Source organism: Grampus griseus (assembly GCF_964374135.1).
Source record: "Grampus griseus genome assembly, chromosome: 1".
NCBI classification, from domain to species: domain Eukaryota; kingdom Metazoa; phylum Chordata; class Mammalia; order Artiodactyla; family Delphinidae; genus Grampus; species Grampus griseus.
The window spans coordinates 153,948,388-153,967,439 of NC_139017.1; the positions used below are offsets into that span (position 1 = coordinate 153,948,388).

The 19,052-nt window shown below is 52.4% G+C and overlaps 1 protein-coding gene across 1 annotated transcript in view; it reads left to right on the forward strand.

The window, feature by feature from the left end:
* GRIK3 (glutamate ionotropic receptor kainate type subunit 3) overlaps positions 1-18,590 on the forward strand; it is a gene marked incomplete at both ends in the record, with an annotated part of 231,117 nt that extends 212,527 nt beyond the window's left edge. The window contains 5 exons of the mRNA XM_082660349.1: positions 1,150-1,268; positions 3,637-3,854; positions 14,595-14,817; positions 15,348-15,598; positions 18,396-18,590. Of these exons, the coding sequence (XP_082516475.1) occupies positions 1,150-1,268; positions 3,637-3,854; positions 14,595-14,817; positions 15,348-15,598; positions 18,396-18,590 (1,006 nt within the window). The remainder of the gene's footprint in view (positions 1-1,149; positions 1,269-3,636; positions 3,855-14,594; positions 14,818-15,347; positions 15,599-18,395) is intronic.
* Between the last annotated feature and the right edge of the window lie 462 nt (positions 18,591-19,052).

Below are 19,052 nucleotides of genomic sequence, written 5' to 3' on the forward strand. Positions count from 1 at the left end.
GCATCTGACCCCACACCAGCCACTCCAGTCACCCCAGTCCCTGCAGCCACTCCAGCCTGGTGGGGACTTTCTCTCAATCTCTCCAGAGTGTTCCAGCTTCCTCCAGCTTACATGTCCAATTCCTCAACTGGAATTCACACAGTAAACAGTTATCAGGACTTCTCTTCCTTAGAAGGCAGTGGGGAGCTTTAAATAACATTTTTTCCTGTCATGCATGTATTTGCATATTCAGAGAGAAAAATCTGAAAAAAATATATAACACATTGTTTTCCCCAGAGGGTGGGATCATGGTGTACTTTCATTTTCCCATTGTATTCTGTACTGTTTTACTATTTTGTGAAGAGTGTATTTTACTATTTCTCCATTTTAAGGTTGTTTTAAGTATACAAGTAATTCAAAAGCCTGTTCTCATTTTTCAAAATTCATGTAATACATACAAAGGAACAGGCTTCCATGAAATTTCTTCTGCCATTTTAACAACCCCCCCGCGAGGTAAACAGTGATATTTTTTTAGATATGGATCCTTCCAGACTCTATATGCGTTTATGTACAAAGGTTCATAAATAGGTATGCAACGATGTCTTCAGGAATCTATTTATACAGATGTGATCATATTGTTCTTATTTTTATCACTTTTTGTAAAAAACCAAACAATATGTGTTGAAGATCTTTCCCTGTTGGTACATCTCCTCTAACAGCTGCGTGATATTTCAAAGTACGATCGTGGCAGAGTTTATTTAATCATTCCTTTTTTGAAGGACATTTAGGTTGTTTCCAGTTTTTCGCTATTACAAATAATGCTTTGATAAACACCCTCACACACTTCTCTTTGTGCTCCTGTGGGAGTGTTTTTTGTAGGATGGATAATGAGTTGCAGAATTGCTAGGTTGAAGGGCATGTGCACTTTTAATTCTAAGAGATACTGCTGAATTACTTTTATCACCAGAAAAGGACACTAACAATAAAGAATGAGAAGGAAAATGGCCCTGGTTTCCCATTCCCTGCCTTCCCAGCAGAACGGTGAGGGAATTGATGCTAAAGTTGTCAGCATATCACTGATTGCTAAACCGCCGGCTTGTGTGGCTTGGACACTCCTTCCCTCCCGTCTCCCCGTAGCCTCGCCTCATTGCCCCCCTCTTTCTGCTGCAGGTTCAGCCCTTATGAGTGGTATGATGCTCACCCCTGCAACCCTGGCTCTGAGGTGGTAGAAAATAACTTCACTCTGCTGAACAGCTTCTGGTTTGGAATGGGGTCCTTAATGCAGCAAGGTACGTGTGCCCTCCCCAGGCAGCCTCCTCTCCAGTGTCAGCAGAGCCAGCCCCATCCTCCAGGGCAGCCTCGGAACTGCCAAGCCCTCAGAAGGTTGGAGACACCTGGATGCTTAGGTGTGTGCCCTTTCCCAGGTCCCCAAGCTCCATCACTACTGTGGCTGGACCGGCTCAGGGTCTGAGGCTGAAGCGTATAAGCCACGCCCCCCCATGGCATGCAGGGCTCATCCCCAGCCCCTCCTGCTCCAGCTGCAATGGACATACAGCATCTTGTCTGCTGGGGCCAACCCCACCGATGGCCTCACCACCACAGAACCTGGCTGAGCAAAGTTGGGCTGAGCATGAGGGGAGGCTGGAGGCAGGGAGGCTGGGTGGGAGGCTATTGCAGGAATGAGATGATGATACCTGAGCCGAGGTAGTGGCCATGGGGCTGGAGGACAGAGATGGATTATGAAAACTTCAGAATGTAGCGGGAACTGGACTCTGGGGAGCCTGGTAGTCGAAAAGGGCATGTCTGAGGTGGGGACATTAGCCTCAGTGCATCAGAGCTGGTAAACACAGAAGGACGCCATTTTTTCTTACATCCTCTTGAGGGAAGGTGGGGATGCTGCACCTCCCCCTGGCTGGTAGCCCATCTTTTGGATCTGCACTTGCTCAAATATCTCAGAAAGCTGAGCACCTACAAGCAGCACAGTGCAGAAACACCAGGGGCTGGAGGCCAAGCACAAGGGGAGGGAACCCCAGCCAGGAAAGACCCCCAGAAGAACCCCACCCCCAAGCCCTGATGACCAGGAGCCAAGTGCTCATTGCCTCTGCTCATTACCTCTGCCTGGGTTAGGGACCCACAGGGGGACAGTGGGCAACAGGGGCACCACGGAGGGAAGGAGATCCAAGGGGCAAAGAATGTCTCTGTCCCTCACTCATCTGTGTGTATCCTCTAGGCCCAGCTCAAACCCTGGTCCTCAGTAGATATATACTAGCAAATGCCAAAGGAATGAATGACTGATGTTATCTCAGTGTCTCCTGAGTCCCCACTACACGCCAAGCCCTGTGCTGGGCACTTGAACGAAGGACCCTGACCTGAGCGAACTCCCAGCCACGACAGAGGCCGGGTCAGGGGCCCAACAGAGCCTGGCAGAGCTCACCAAGCAAACAAGTAAAATAAGTCATTCTCCCTTTGGGGGCAACTCTATCCCCTTGCCTGGGGGAGGGCCAGGCAGATGAAGCTGGGGGTGGAGGCGGGGGCGTGGTCTCCAGCAGCTGGGAAGTGACAGGCAGCTTTAGAAGGAAGTGCCTCTCTCCGTCCCCACCATTAATGAGTGTCCTGAAGCCTCACCTTGCTTCTTCATTCATCATCTTTGTTCACTGACAGTTGGGAAGGACCTGGAGACCCCTCAATGCAGTAATAGCTTCCCTTTCACCTCCTGCTGCTTATTCAAAGCACTGGCCCCTGATGTATTCCCCACAAGGTTTTGATTAGGAGGGAGAAAAATAGTTATGTATTTGAAAAACTCTCCCTTGAGTGACTGAGAAAAGAATTCATCCATATCAAAGCAGACGCTTTTCAGACGGCAGGGCCGAATGTTCTGGAAAGTTCACGAGTCACTTGCTATTTAAATCTCTTGAAAGCCACCTAGTTAATTACTTCAGTTAGAAGGTTTCAGCTAAATTGTGCTTCGCACGCAAGGTCGGGGAGGAGGAATGATCTATTTCGGCGAAGAGCTTCAAAAAAATGTTGATTTTTCTCCTCCTGCAAAGCATCCTATAGCAATCTTATATTTGTGTACCACTCGTATTTCCAACACAGTTCCTCCTCAAATTATATCATTACAGCAGCATTGTGGTATTTGCATGAGGCTGGGACAGAGGAAGGACGATGCTTTACAGAGTCCCAGAGAGGGAAGCTGTCTGGCACATGATCACACAGAGAACTAAGAGCTAAGAGCAGGACTCACTCAAGACTTCCAGGTGTTCAGAACCTGGGACCACACAAGTGGTTCACGGATAGGCATCAGAGGGTCTGACAAGCCTGGGAAATGTTGTGCATGTGTGTGTTTTTCTCGAGCGGTGGTTCTTAAATTTTAGCCTGCATCAGGATCACCTGGAGGGCTTATCAAAGCCCAGATTGTTGGGCCCCACCCCTAAGTTACTGGTTCATTAGGTCCTGGGGCGGGGCCTGAGAATGTGCATTTCTAACAAGTTCCCGGGTGATGCTGATGGTCCAGGAACTACACTTGGAGAACCACTGGTCTAGGGAAGAGGTCTCCGCTGTTACTAGGTTGTCAGTGGAGTCCGTGTCCCAGAGGACCAGAGCAACCCTGGTCTGGGCATCGTCAGGGACCACCAGTCTCCTCCTCCCTCCTCCCAGGGTCTGAGCTGATGCCCAAAGCCCTGTCCACGCGCATCATTGGTGGCATCTGGTGGTTCTTCACGCTGATCATCATCTCCTCCTATACGGCCAACCTGGCTGCCTTTCTGACCGTGGAGCGCATGGAATCGCCCATCGACTCTGCCGATGACCTGGCCAAGCAAACCAAAATCGAGTATGGGGCTGTCAAGGACGGGGCCACCATGACCTTCTTCAAGGTGAGACCTTCTCCCTCCCTTCAGTATCCTTCCCTAACCACACAGAGCCAAAGGACCAGAAATCCCCAGGGCTCCGCCCATCCCTGTTTGGGACCAGTTGACTTTGAGGAGCTGTAGTGATGTGGCCATCTGGGCTGGTCCCAGCACGAATCCTAGAAGTTTCCATACCTGGGACAAGCAGCATGAATATGCTGTGTTTCCTTAAATCATCAGAGGAGGACAGGTGGAGAGAAGAGGCTGGAAAAGGGGGAAGGAGAAGCATGGCCCAGACACACACACAGGCCCTGGGGCCAGGGGGCTCCCTGCCTTTGGCTTTGCGTCTCAGCAGCCTCCACTTCCAAGAGGCTGGCCTGGGCTTGGGGTGAGCTCTCCGCCACTGAGAGAGCAGCAGGGGGAACATCCTCCAGGGAAGGAAGGAGGCTTAAAACTTGAACAAGCATTTACAAGCATTCCTTAGCATGTTACACTCGTGGAACGCTGGTGTCCGTGTAAAGCCCCTGTCAGCTGCTCAGGTTACTGCTCTCATGGGGATCTGACTTTGCTGCACCCCCGTTTTGTAAAGCGTTGGCTTAGTTCCTTACTGTTTTTTCACCTTCTACTAGAGTAGCTGAGGGTTTAGGACACTGAATGACCCTGACCACCGATAGCTGTAAATGTTCTTCTGGAAATTAAAGTAATAATAATTATAGCTACCACCACTGAGAGCTCACAGTGGGCCAGGTGCTCCATGCTTGGTCTCATTTAATCTTCGTGATAAATCCCGTGGAGTAGGTACTGCAGTTGTTTCCACTTTACACGTGTGGAGACTAAGGCCTGGAGCATTAAGCGGGTTGTCCAAGGACTCACGGCTGAAGGAGCCCGAGGCTGGCCCAGGCCTGCCTTTCTCCAAAGCCCATGTTCTGAGCCACAGTTCTCAGACTTGAGTGTGTGTCCAAATCACCCGGAAGGCTTGGGGAACCCCCAGATTGCTGGGCCCCACCCCTGAAGTTACTGATTCAGTGGGTCCTGGGGGGCCTGAGAATGTGCATTTCTAATGAGTTCCCAGGTGAGGCTGAGACTGCTGGTGTGGGGCCCACCCTTTGAGGACCACTGCTCTAATGATTTCTCAGAAATGGTCAGGATCTGGGCATTCTGTGGCTATGGGTCCATTCATTCATGTATGTGTTTAGTAGTCAATCCGTCTGAAAGCCTGGAGGAGTTTGCTTTCCTCCGGGCCCTGGTTCCCCATCCCCCAGCCCTTGCCTCCTTCCAGGCTAAGCCTCTGAGTGATAGACTGAGCCTCCAATGGGGCCTGAGTAAGGACAGAAAGAAGGGGTTGGGTGGGAAAGCCTTCTACCTCCTGGGCATGGAGCCCCAGTAGCAACCCCCCACCCCGGCCTCCCCTGTGCCTCTTCTTAAGGGTAGAAGCAGCTGCTTAGTGAAGAGCGAAGAGAGAGGAAACAGACTCCGCTCCGGGATGTTGCCTCTGGCAAACTCGGTCTTCCTACAAGGTCACCACCGCTACTTAGAGTGTGGGGAAGATAAAGCATTGTCCTAAGCACGCTAGGGGCTCTCTGGGACCCAGTGTGTGTGTTCATGAGGGCGAGCAAGGATGTGAGTATGTGAGTGCCTTCACGTGCGCGTGTAGCGGTATACGACGTGTGAAGGCACATTCATGTGTGTATGTGTGCACGTGTGTGTCCATGCACCAGAGCCAGCCTGTCTGGGTGCTTGTGTGTCTTTATGCTTGGACATGTGTGTCTGCAGATATGTACTGACCAGCATATGTGTGCATGTGTCTCTGTGATCTGGGCATGTGGATATGTGCCTATGATTGTTTACAGGTGTGTGCCAGTGTCTACGTGGATACGTAGGTGGAACATGCACGCTTGTCTGTCTGCTTAAATGTCCCAACAGGTGTGCTTAGATAAGTGTGAGTGGGGGGATGGGCGTGCGTGTGTGTGTTTGTGCGTGCGTGTGTGTGTGTGCGCGTGTGTGCTGCGCCTGCTTCTGCCTGTCCGCAGGCTATGGCCCAGCCCTTTGAGCATTCCTCATGCATTACAGATGAGCCCGTCTCTAAGCAGGGCTCCCAATCAAAGGGAAGCAGCATAAATAAGCCCAGTGCAGGCTCATTGCCACTGATTGGATGCCCTTGCCTCCCTCCATGCTAAGATGCTCAGATTGGCTTCCAAAAGCCTGGTCCCTGCTCCCCACCGAGCTGCTGTCCTCGGCATCAAGCAGCACCTCCCTCAGCCCGCTCCACCCTCACCCACCTTCCCTGCGAATGGTGCAGTGAGGAGGGCAGGGGAGGGACACAGATGCTGCCACCCAGCTGGGATGCTGGGGCTTAAAGGCCCAGGCTCGCAAGGGCCTTTGGCCAGAAACAGCAACTCCACATCCCCCTGCAGAACCAACTCCCCTTCCTTGCCCTCCTGATCACCAATGAATTCCGCTTGCTCTCTGGCCACCTTGTCTCCTGCTTTAGTTCAAATGAAAGCCCTCTTGCCTAGGCTCCCTTCCATCGGCAGCAGCGGTGGGACTGTTATGTAGGCAGAGAGGAACCTGAGTGTGGATGCATTATTCCCACCTCGGATGATGAGCTAGAAGAAAAGACCCTCCTAGAAGGTCCCTGGACAAACTTCCTTCCTCCCTGCCCCACCCCCAGCCCACCCTCCTTAGTCATACCTCCCTCCTCAAGCCCTCCCCCTTCCCCACCCCTGCACTGGGCCTGGGGATAACCTCCTTATGGTCACTTTCAAGTTAGAGCTGGAAGGAAACCTGAGTTTAACCTAGAGAAACAGAGGTCCAGAGGGGCTGGGTGAGTTGCGGGTGATCCAACAGCAGATCAAGGATCAATGGAGCCGGATGTACAGTCAGATACTTTGTTTGCACACACACTGCCCTCTCCCGCAGCCACTCCAGGGTCTCCTCCTGGAGGGATGGTCCTCTCTCCCACCCGTGAGTGTATACAGCAAGACTGGCACTAGGACTGAACAGGAATCAGCTCCAGAGGTTGCCATTGGATGTCTAGGAGACATTGGCAAAGTCAAAACTATAGTAACATTTATTGAGCACTTACTGTGTGCCAGGCAACATTCCAAGTACTTTACCTGTATTCACTCTTATCATCCTCATAACATCCCTAGAAGGTTGAGACTATTATTATCACCTCTAACACATGATGAAAGGAAGGCTCAGAAAGTAACCTGAGTTCATACTTCTTGCCTAACGTCACACAGCTGGTGAAATGCAGAGCTGGGATTGGAATCCAAGTAGTCTGGCTCTAATGCCTGTGCTCTTTGTCTCCGTGTCCATATTGTTTCTCTAAAGAGCCAGCCACAGTCCAGGAGTTCCTTGGGGAAGAGTGAAGCCGTATCCCCAGCCTAGAACCATCCTGGCACATCGTAGTTGCTTAAATAATCACGTTGAGTGGATGCCGTTGTCGAATTAAAGGATGGAATTAAAAGACAGCAGAGGCCAAGTAAAGCAAATACAGGAGACCATGCTGAGGACAGGAACCCAGCAGGTAGCACCCCTGAAGTTTCCAGAGCACAGGGCAAATGAACTTCATTTCTGCAGTTAGCATGTTTCCCGGTTAAGCTGCAAACTGTCTTAAAAAGCCCCCCTGGCTGAGAGTAGCACTCGAGGGAGAGAGCCCATTCCCATCCAAAGATGACAACAGCAGGAAGCGAGGCGCCGGTCCCTCGGGGGGCTCCAGACCCCTCGCTCCCCCACCCTGTAGCCTGGGAGACGCGTGGCTAGTGGCAGCCCATCATTCCAGAGGAAATTTCATTTGAAGAGTTGTCAGGGAGCAGCAAACATCACAAACAATGTCTCCTGTGTTGTCCTCCCTCCGTCTTGGAAGATAAAAATTAATTAGGAGAAGAAAAAGGAGGCCTTTGAAAGTGTTGTTTGGCTGTAAAAATATGCAGGCAAATGGAAAGGAGGACGTTGGGAAAGCGTGTTCTTGGCGGGGAGGGCTGGGCAGCTCTGAAGGCAGAGGATGTCAGAAGACAGCTTCTCCAAGGATTTAGCCCTCTTTGGTGTTGCGGTGGGAGAGACACATCACACGTGGGAGGGACTGTGTGTGAGTGACAGCCACTTAGGAAAGAGATAGAGCTGGGGACCAAGAGTTCCAGGCTCCCCAGGTCCCTGGCACCGTCAAGCCCCACCCCTTGCACAGCTTTGCCCCATCCTAGCAACTGAGCCTGGAAGGTGCCTGGAGAGGCCATCCAGTCCATCTCCCTACCTTCCAGCTGCTCAGCAGACTCTTCCCTGGGCTGGAAGGCTCAGGAGGGTGCTCCCAAGCTCAGCTCCCAGTTTCTCCTGACCTGTCTGCTGGCCTCTCTGATAGAGCCTTAGCCCTGCTTTCAAGCAGAAGCAGGATAGGAGGACAGAAATGCAGTGACCAGGCAGAATTCATTGTGGTGCAGCCTGGCGCAGTCTCAGAGTCAGACAGACCAGGACTTGAGTCTTGGCTGTTGTCTGTGCTGGGTGACCTTGGATAAGTCACTTCACTTCTCTGAGCCTCAATTTGCTCACCTGGATGACATGGATACTGATTCCCACCATGCAGCAATTAGCAAGGAGATTCAATCAGCCACTGTATACACAGTGGTTAGGCCAGTGCTAGGCATACAGCACATTGAAGGCAAAGGCTTTCTCCTCTGGATGCCCCTCTGTTTGGCTGACCCAGAAGATGGGCAAGTTGGCTGGCCCCTTTTCTCCTTTTGCCATGTAGTCCCCTCCCGAGGCAAGGGTTTAACTGCAGTCCCATGGAGAAGCTCCAGCCAGTGGACACCTGGAGAACCTCTCTTCTTCCAGGTGCCTCCAGATTGGGCCTGGGGGCTTTGTGGAGGACATTGGTGCCTCTATCACAGGATGGCTGTCTACCCCTGCACAGAGCTAAACACTTCAGGGGGAGCCCAGAGGTCCTCAGAATAGAAGAGACCCAGAGCAGGCAGGCAGAAGGCAGCAAAAGGGGCAGGGGAGGCCTGGGGATGATGGGAAGTTATTGAAAACGACTCAGTTACTGATGACCTCTCTGTGCCTCGGTTTTCTCACCTATGAAATGGGTATAATAATAGTACACACACACACACACACACACACCCCTTGTAGAGGTGATTATTGAGATGATTAAATGGGATAATTTATATAGAAAACTTAGAACCATACCTGACACAGAGAATGCATACAATAAATGTTAACTATTTTTATTGTTTATTCTTGGTGATACACAGCCCTGTTTAGCTCACAGATACGATTTGGGGGGCAGCACATTTCATATATATATATATATATATATATATATATTTTTTTTTTTTTTTTTTTTTTTGTGGTATGTGGGCCTCTCACTGCTGTGGCCTCTCCCCTTGCGGAGCACAGGCTCTGGACGCGCAGGCTCAGCGGCCATGGCTCACAGGCCCAGCCGCTCTGTGCATGTGGGATCTTCCCGGACCGGGGCACAAACCCGTGTCCCCTGCACCGGTAGGCGGACACTCAACCACTGCGCCACCAGGGAAGCCCTCTTATATATTTTTAATTAGTGGCCAGCATTTTAAAATGGGGAGATTTTTGCATTTAAAAAATTCACATATCCAGCTTCTCGAAAATGTGAAAGATGAAGGGGCATCACTGAGCTGGCTCTCCCGAAGAGAGATTGTCAGGTGTCAAGAGGCGGCGGCCATCTCCAGCTTATCAGAACTCCACTCAGCAGTCTTTACTTATTTACAGTACTCTGCCTGGCCCGTCTCAGCACTGGAATTTTCTGCCACTGAGTACTGTGTCATTTAGTTTCTATAGAAACTCTGCACTCTAGAAATTATTATCCCCAATTTCTAGATGAGAAAACTGAACCTTAAAGAGAATAAAGGAGGCTTGAAGACAGAGAATGACGCTAGCCACTTATCAGGCACTTCCTAGGAACCTGGCTCTGTGCTAAGCTGATTCCCATTTTGCACATGTAGAAAGTGAGGCTCAGAGATGTGACATCACTTCCTGTGGTCACAGAAGGAGCTGGCATTTGAACCCAGCTAGGTGTGACACCAGAGTCCATGCAGTGGAGCCAACCCCTCCCACCACCTCCATCCCCAGCCTGTAGCCCTCGCCTCCTGACTCCCCCCTGCAAGGGTCAGCCTGCAGCCCTCACCTCCTAACTCTCCCTTCAGGGGCCAGCCGGCAGCCCCCGCACAGGCAAGCCTCAGGGGCACATGCAGACAGCAGAGGCAGCTGCTGGGCCAGAGGGTCAGCAAGTCTGCCCTGGCGAAGTGGGCAGAGGCAGGGAGCCTCCTGGTCCCCATGAAAATAACCCAAGAGACATGATTAACTGCTCGGGTACGTGGATCCAATAAGGCCAAAGACTCCACATCCAGGGATAAGAAAGCCAGTTAATCTGGAAAAAGGTCTCTTTTCCAGTATGGAAAATACTCAAGGTCTCACATGGAATCACATTGCCTCCCCACACACATTCCCTGAGATTCAGCTCTCTTTGGAATTGATATATATTTTTATACATATATATATACCTATATACATTTTCTTGTGCAGAAATGTTAAATTCTCAAGATTAAATATCTTCAGTGGGGGAAAATCAATTTACTTCTTTGAGGAGGCTAGAATTGAAAGTCGTGAGTCTGAAACTTACTTTCTTGCCAAATTCACTGATAAAAAAATCCTCTCCGTCCTGGCATGTCGCCCTGTATCGGCTGCTCCAAGCGATTCCATTAATTGATTTGGGTGACTGGCCCTGAGGCAATGCTTATTAAGGTTCCCACTGGAGCTGGGACAGGGAGGATGGCATTAGAGTCGTAGGTACGTGAGACTCCATTCCTTGGGGTGGTAAGTAACTCAGGCCAGTGACGGAACTCAGGCATCTTGTGACGAGGCCCAGGAAGATAGGAGAGGGGACTGAGATTCCAGGAGGGGCCCTGGCTGTATCCCTTCCTGCCTCAGAGGTGCACAGGGAAGCTTTTCAGGGATGTTCTCAGAATCACAGAATCACTCAAGGACAGAACCTAAGGGGAATCAGAAACTATCAGTGGGTTTTGTTGAAAATGGGGATCCCAAGATATGAGACAAACACAGGGGCCACCTTTCTAGGGAAGAAGATTTCAGACCCATCTGCCTAAAGGTGAAGAAGGTAATGAATTAGTTGACGCTGGAGCTGGGAGAGCAGAACCTCTTGAAATCAGCATCACAGCCAGCTTCCCACCTTATCGTCACTTTTCATCTTAACTGGCCCAAGCTTTCTGGTGTCTTTACCCATCTTCCCCATTCCATTCCTTCACCTGCTTCAGGCTTTCATGTGTCTCTCCTCAAAGCCCATCAGCCTCAATACCAGCCTCTCCCTCGCCAGCCTCCAATGGAAATTTCTATCTCCATTTATGATGGGGTGTTACTGGGAAGAGCATATATTTTGATGTCAGGCATGCCTATGTATAGAAGGAATGGGGTGTTGGGGAGAGGATGCAGGGAGGCGTTTGCAGAAAGAGGAGAAGTTCTCATCCTCTTCTGAGACAGAAGGAGTGTGACAGGGCTCCCTGTGTGGTTCATTTTCAAGTTACTGATGGCTGGTTGTGTCAGAGAATGAGTGGGTAAGATGGGTGAGATGTAAGGATGGATGGATAAGTAAAAGGCTGGGTGGATAGTTGGATAGTTAGTTGAATGAATTAGTGTGTAGATAGTGTGTGAGTGAATGGGTGAGAACATGAACATGATGAATGAGAGGATGGGTGGGTGGATGGATAGGTAGATGGATGGCTGGATAGATGGATGGATGCATGCCTGCATGCATTAGGAGATGTAAAAGGAGCCCTGATGGCCTCATACACTCCTAATTCCCAGCTCTAGTAGAAGAAGGAGAATTTGGAAAGCAGGAGAGACTGGGGTGGAAAAGGAGCTGAGGTGCTGAAACCACTGGTTGGAGAATAGTATTTAGTTACAATAACCAAGAGAGCAGAGTGTCTGAGGCCATGTGTCCCTGCCAAGCAGTGATGATTGGACTTGGATAACCTGATTAGAAGAAGAGTTGGAACTGGTCATCTGAAAAAGCAACGATCTTGGGAATAAAAGTAGCTTGCGTCAGTATGTGTGTAAGAGAGTGTATCAGTTACCTATAGCTGCATAACAAATTACCGCAAACTTAGTGTCTTAAAACAACAACATTATGACCTCACAGTCTGTGGGTCAGGAATCAGCTTGGCATAGCTGGGTCCTCTGTGCAGGGCCTCTCACAGGCTGGGATCAGGGTGCTGGCTAACACTGTGGTCATCTCCAGGCTCCACTTCTAAGCTCACTCACGTGGTGGTTGGCAGCATTCAGTTCCCCCTGGGCTGTTGGGCAGAGGGTTTCCATCTCCACCGACTGTCGGCTGGAGGCTGCCCTCTGTTCCTTTCTATGTGGGCCTCTCCATGGGGCAGCTCACAGAATGGCAGCCAGCTTCCATCAGAGCAGCAAGCCAGAGGAGCCAGAGAGAGCAGAAGCAAGATAGAAGTCACAGTCTCTTGTAACCTAATCTCAGGCATGACATCCCATCACTCCTGGGGGCGGGGGTTAAAAGCAAGTCACTGAGCCCAGCCCACACTCAAGGGTAAGGGATCACACCAGGGCATGAATCCCAGGGATGGGAATCACTGGAGCCAGTTCAAAGCTTCCGACTGTAGAGAATCAGGGTGGGAAAAGTAGCAGAGTGAGAATGGACCCAAGGGAGAAACTGGAGAAGGCAGTCTGGATATCAGAAATTATCTAGAAAATAAGAAATGTCTGGAGAGTTGCAAGAGCTGGACATCAGGAATGTTCTTAAGGGCAAGAGTAGCTAAGTGGGGACGGGGGAAGAATCTGGGAGCCATGGGAGGATGGAATAGCCGGGGAGCAGGAATAGCTGATAGTGGGAGAGGCTGAGGACGGCAGGAGCGGGCGGCAGCCAGCTTGCTGCTCCGATGGAACCCACTGAGGGCTCTGGGCATCTGAGCCCTTCCAGGCCTTCAGCTTCGGGGCAGATAAATTTGCAGGAGGGGAGTGGCTGCTCGTCTATGAAGGCGCCCTCAGGCCCCGTGCCCAAAGGGGGCATCCCTGGCACTCAAGAGATTCGGGGCTCAGGTGGAATCTCGAGTGGGGTGCTGCCTGCTGCTCCGGGGCTCCCTCCTCCCCGAGGCGTGCTTGGGTCTCCAGGAGCCAGTCTTGGAGGGGACAGCCCTTAGCGCTAGGAAACACCTGGAGAGGAGAAGGTCCACTTTCCTCCCAGCCCCCTCCCCCCGCCACTCCTGGCAGTCACAGCTTCTCCCCCCGCCCGCAGCCCCGCGCCAGCCTGTTTGAGCGCACCCATGCCATCACGCACACTGGAGCTGGGCCGGGTGCCAGTCAGACAGGCTGACATCACAAACAGGCACAGCCAGACTTGGAAACAGCCAGGGACAATGAGGCCTGCAGAGCCACCTGTTCCCCTGGGATCAGCAGAGGCAAGGCTGATCCCTGCTGGGAGCAGGCAGCCGGCAGGCACTAAGTTCCCAAGAAATCTCATGAGTGCACGCACCCAGGTCTGCCCAGTCTCCCCAGGCAGCAAGCAACATGGAACCTTGGCCCCCTCTCCTGGCCCCAGGCCCTCTCTGAGTCTCCCCAGCCAGGCGGGGCACACACAGCAGCACACCCACCAGGCCTGATCTCAGGGATGCTGGTTCCGTATTCATGGAGCAGCGTCCTGCCCAGGATGCTCTGGAACAAGAGGCTGAGGGGGTCTGTGGACCACCTGCTCTGACTGCCCCCACTCTTCTACCCTCTCTGCAACTCTCACCCTGCTTCTCTTTTTTTTTTTTTTTTTTTTTGCGGTACGCGGGCCTCTCACTGTTGTGGCCTCTCCCGTTGTGGAGCACAGGCTCCGGACGCGCAGGCTCCGGACGCGCAGGCTCAGCGGCCATGGCTCACGGGCCCAGCCACTCCGCGGCATGTGGGATCTTCCCGGACCGGGGCACGAACCCACGTGCCCTGCATCGGCAGGCGGACTCTCAACCGCTGCGCCACCAGGGAAGCCCCCTGCTTCTCTTTTACTGTTTTGAAGGAGAACAGACAGGAGCACTTGCCTCAGACAAATCTTCCCCTGGAGCGTGGTACATAGAGCGACCTGCTTGAAGTGGGAGTGGGAGGCCCAGAATCCACCAAGCTTTGCCCTCATCAGCCCCTGCCCCTCCCCCCACCTTCACAGTGGTTTCTGCGAGGCAGTGCAGCTCTATAGTTAGGAGCACGGGCTCTGGAGCCAGATGGCCTGGGTTAGAAGCCTGGTTTTGCCACTTTGTGTCTGAGTAAATTAGGCAAATTGAGGCACAGCTAAACTCAATTTTCTCATCTGTAAAATGGGGCTAATGACAGTACCTGCCCCCTATGATTGCTGGGAAGAATCAGTGAGTTAATACAGGCAAAGCACTTAGAACAGGACCTGCACATGTTTAATTGTTCAATAAATCTTAGAGAGAGAAAATTAATTTTTAAAAGAACAGCCTGAAACATACTTGTGCCGTGGCGAAGAGCCAAGTGTTTCCGGGTAGGTTGGCTCGACTCAGGTTTATGACTCAGCAGCTGTGCGTTTGGGGACCTATCCGCCCAGGCCCTCAGTTTCCACATCTGAGCAGTGGGTCGCACTCCCTCGCTCTGAGGACTGTGCACGAAGTTCAGTGACCCGGGCCCCACTAAGGGGTGAGCTGTGCTTGATCCCTGTGTGCTCAGTGACTGTGTGTGCATCACCACCCCTCATCCCTCCCCACGGCCCAGAAATCCAAGATCTCCACTTTCGAGAAGATGTGGGCCTTCATGAGCAGTAAGCCCTCGGCGCTGGTGAAGAACAACGAGGAGGGCGTGCAGCGGGCGCTGACAGCCGACTACGCGCTGCTCATGGAGTCCACCACCATCGAGTACATCACCCAGAGGAACTGCAACCTCACCCAGATCGGGGGCCTCATCGACTCCAAGGGCTACGGCATTGGCACGCCCATGGGTGAGCACGGGGCTGCAGGCGGGAGGGTGGCGGGTGACAAAGGGTGAGCGAAACCGCCACATCCGCTCATGCGCACACACGGCCCCCTGATCCCTCCCCCAGGTCACCCCACTGAGCCTTAAAACCCCTCTGGGCTGTTTCCTCAGCCCAGAAACAGAAAGGCAGAGCCACAAGCCTTGTGAGGTCAGGCCTGGCCTGAGCAGAGGAGACCTGGGCAGGCACAAAGGTGGGGGGTCAATTCAGAGGTCACGCCTCCCCTCCCTGACCTCACCCCTGCTGATGCCGCCCAGATGCTCTGCAGGCCTATGGAGACAGGGGTTCGTAGGCAAGACTCCGCACCCCAAATCAGGACCCTTCTGCCCAGACACCATAGGTGGATTTCAAGAGGGGCCTCCTGGCACTAGGGTCCCCCTTTGGGTGAGCGTACTGAGAGGCCCAGCGGTGGTGTCTGGCACCCACCAGGGTACTGACAGGGGCGCACAGGTGGACTGAAGGCTGCTGACAGCGAGGTTCCTCTCTCCCCCGCTCAGGCTCCCCATACCGGGACAAGATCACCATCGCCATCCTGCAGCTGCAGGAGGAGGACAAGCTGCACGTCCTGAAGGAGAAGTGGTGGCGGGGCAGCGGGTGTCCCGAGGAGGAAAACAAAGAGGCCAGCGCCCTGGGCATCCAGAAGATCGGGGGCATCTTCATCGTCCTGGCCGCCGGGCTGGTCCTGTCTGTGCTGGTGGCTGTGGGCGAGTTTGTCTATAAGCTCCGCAAGACAGCAGAGCGAGAGCAGGTAAGCCCCCAGGAGCTGGGGCCTGCGCGGGGAAGGGAAGGAGACGGAACGGGGTCTGCGCTGGTTTCTAACCCCCTATGTGCCAGGTGCAAGGTGGTGTCTGATCCCGTCCCCACCGTAGCCCACTCTGAATCCAGTCCGCCAGGAAGCCCTGCCAGCCCCACCTCTGCACTGACTCCGAGCATGTTTTCCCCTCAATGTAGCTCCACACCAGGCCACACCCATCCTGTCCAGCTGGATCATGCACCAGCCTCCAGTCTGGCCTTCCTGCCTCCACTTTTCCTCTCGATCAGCTTCTCTCCATACAGCAGCCAGTGCCCTGTTTAATACTTAATTCAAACCATGTCATTCCCTTGCATAAACCCCTCCAGGGTAATTGTCGAAGCTTCGTGATGCTTACATAGGGGGTTCATTATACTCTTCTCTCCACTTCTGCATATATTTGGAAATTTCCATAATCAAAAGTTTAACCAAAATAAATAAATAAATAAAGAGATAGGAGGGCCGGCCCAAGCTTGCTAGGTTCAACCTGTCTGATTAATTCATCAACTGTGGTTAGGTAGTGGTTCTGGGTCCCAGTAGCAAATTGGAATCACAGGGAGAAAGTGTTTTAAGTGCTAATACCCTGGCCTCACTCCCGGAGACTGTGTTTTAATTGGCCTGTGGTAGAGCCTGGAATAGGCTTCTTAAAGTGTACGGCATGATTCAAATGTGCACCTTGAGTTGAGGGCTACTGGGCTGCGGGGAAGCTCCTCTCACAGCAAAGTTCAAAGAGATTCAGGGCAACTGTGGAAGGAGATTGCAGTTAAGTCATATGCATAAGATGCACTTACACATCCATCCAAAATTAAATGGAGTCCTTTATAATCAGGACGCTTGAGTTAGCAAAGAGGAGGGGCAAAGATAATTCTCGGTGTTCAAGTTCACACGGGTATAAGAAAAGGGACATGTTCCCATATTGCTGGGGGGAGTCCAAGAGGGTAAGTTTCTGGAAGGTAACTTTGTAGTATGGCCAGAGTCTTTAAAAGTGGCCATGCTTTTGACCAATTTCTTTTTTTTTTTTTGCGGCACGCGGGCCTCTCACTGCTGTGGCCTCTCCCGTTGCGGAGCACAGGCTCCGGACGCGCAGGCTCAGCAGCCATGGCTCACGGGCCCAGCCGCTCCACGGCATGTGGGATCCTCCCGGACCAGGGCACGAACCCGTGTCCCCTGCCTCGGCAGGCGGACTCTCAACCACTGCACCACCAGGGAAGCCCCAGTTTCTACTTTTAGAAATGCACCCAATGGAAGTGGCCAAGGACATGTGCAATTTTATTGACAAGGTTGTTTGTTGAAGTGTTAACTATAATGTGAAAAAAACCTAAATGTCCAATAATAGGGAATGGTTTAAAAAATTATGATACATCTAAAAATAACAATCAAATTCTTTGGGTTCCATTAGAATTACATTACAATTGGAATGAGCTCCAAATTCCACCGAAAAGCCTATGAGATCTGGTCCTTGCCCACGTCTCCCACCTCCTCCTTCCCACCCTCCCCCCTCACTTACTCTGCTCCATACACACTGGCCACATTTTTAGTCCTTAACCAAGCACACTTCTGCCTCAGGGCCTTTGCACATGCTGTTCCATCTACCTGAAATGCTCTTCCCCCAGAGCTCCATATTCTTAGAGTCTTTTGGTCATTCAGCTGAAGCTCAAGTGGTCTTCCCCACCTATCCCCCCTCCCCACCCCACTCTATCCCATTTCACTGCTTTATTCTCTTAATAATAGTTATCCCTCTCTGAAATTATTTGTTCACAAGTTTATTATCTATTTCTGTCCCATCATTAGACCATGGGCTCCTAGACCATGGGCTAGGACCTTATCTGTCTTTTTCACTGCTGTGTGCCTAACACCTGGAACAGTGCTTGGCACAGAGTGGGTCTCAGTAAATAGTCTCAGAAGCAAGAAAGGGAGGCGAGGAGGGACGATGTCTGCATTTAGTAGGGAAGCAAGGGGACACTTGGCAAGGTCACACAGCTGGTAAGAGGCAGGGACAGAATTCAAAGCCAGGTCCCCCTTCCCCTTCACCACACAGCCTACCTACAAACTGTCTCAGTGCTGATGCCCGGACCTCCCAGCCCCACTGCCTTCTCGACAAGCTGCAGGACAACCTCTGGCAGCTGGTCTCATAGGAGCCACTGTCATCAGATACCTGTGGGCAGTGCTGCACTTGAGCTGTCCCTCTTGGATATCCACAGGGACGGAGGCCAGAAGAGGCCGCTGCCACCCACAGCCCTACAGGGACCTGCCTCCCAGTTGAGAAATATGTACTGAACTTCCCTGAGTGGGAGCGCGGTGACCCTCCCCTCAGTTGGAAGGCCTTCCAGCAAGGTTACCCATATATTCATCAAATGTTTCTTAAGCACTGACTCTGAGCCAGGCCTAAAGCTGGGGGCCGGGCTCATAGGGATGAAACTGGCTGGTTCCTGCCTTCAGAAGCTAGTGGAGAAAAGTCAGGCGGGTACATTCCTCCAACATGCATGTGCATGCCAGTCAGAGCCACAGTTGGCTCATCCATGAAATGGGGCTAAGATGATACCACCTTAGACTCCAGACAAGGACGTGACGTTCTGTAGGCTGCTACTCAAAATAATCACCTTACAAGGGGCAGGAGGCAGGTGGGGTAAAGGTGTGAGGGAGACCCAGTAGCTTCAGCACAGGCTCTGGGAGGAAGGGGGGGAGTTGGCTGGAGTTGCAGGGTCGGGCCTCACCCATGTGCCCCTTGCCCTCCCACCCCGTGCCCCCACCCCAGCGTTCCTTCTGCAGTACCATGGCCGACGAGATCCGCTTCTCCCTTACCTGCCAGCGTCGGGTCAAGCACAAGCCGCAGCCTCCCATGATGGTCAAGACCGACGCCGTCATCAACATGCACACGTTCAACGATCGCCGGCTTCCAGGCAAGGACAGCATGACCTGCAGCACATCATTGGCCCCCGTGTTCCCCTAGGCACAGGTGGGGTGGGGACCACAGGCCTGCAGGCAGGACGGAGGAGAGCAAAGGACACTGGAAGGAACATCCCCAGTCCCCATACTGGGCTTGGGGACCAGAGCTGCTGCCTGCCTATTGGGCCAGGGGTCCTCTGCCCTTACCTACTAGGAAACCAGCAGGCCCCCCGGCCAGCTGCTTGGGCTTCACCCTCCTCTTGTTTCTTCTATGGGTTTCTAAAGCTGCCAGCCAAGACAGCCAAGGCCAAAGGAAGCACATGCATCTCTCAGGCCAAACTCATCTGCCCCTCGACTCTCTTCTCCAGTCAGAAGTTTCTACCATGGCCCTGCAGGGGCCAAAGAAAATGGGAAACAGCTCTTATATTGCCACTCCTTCCCCGTGAGCCCAGGCCTCCTGGAACTTGACTGTGAGACCAGAGACACAAACCTTGGGTCCCTTGAGGATCTTATAGTTTGGCTGCCA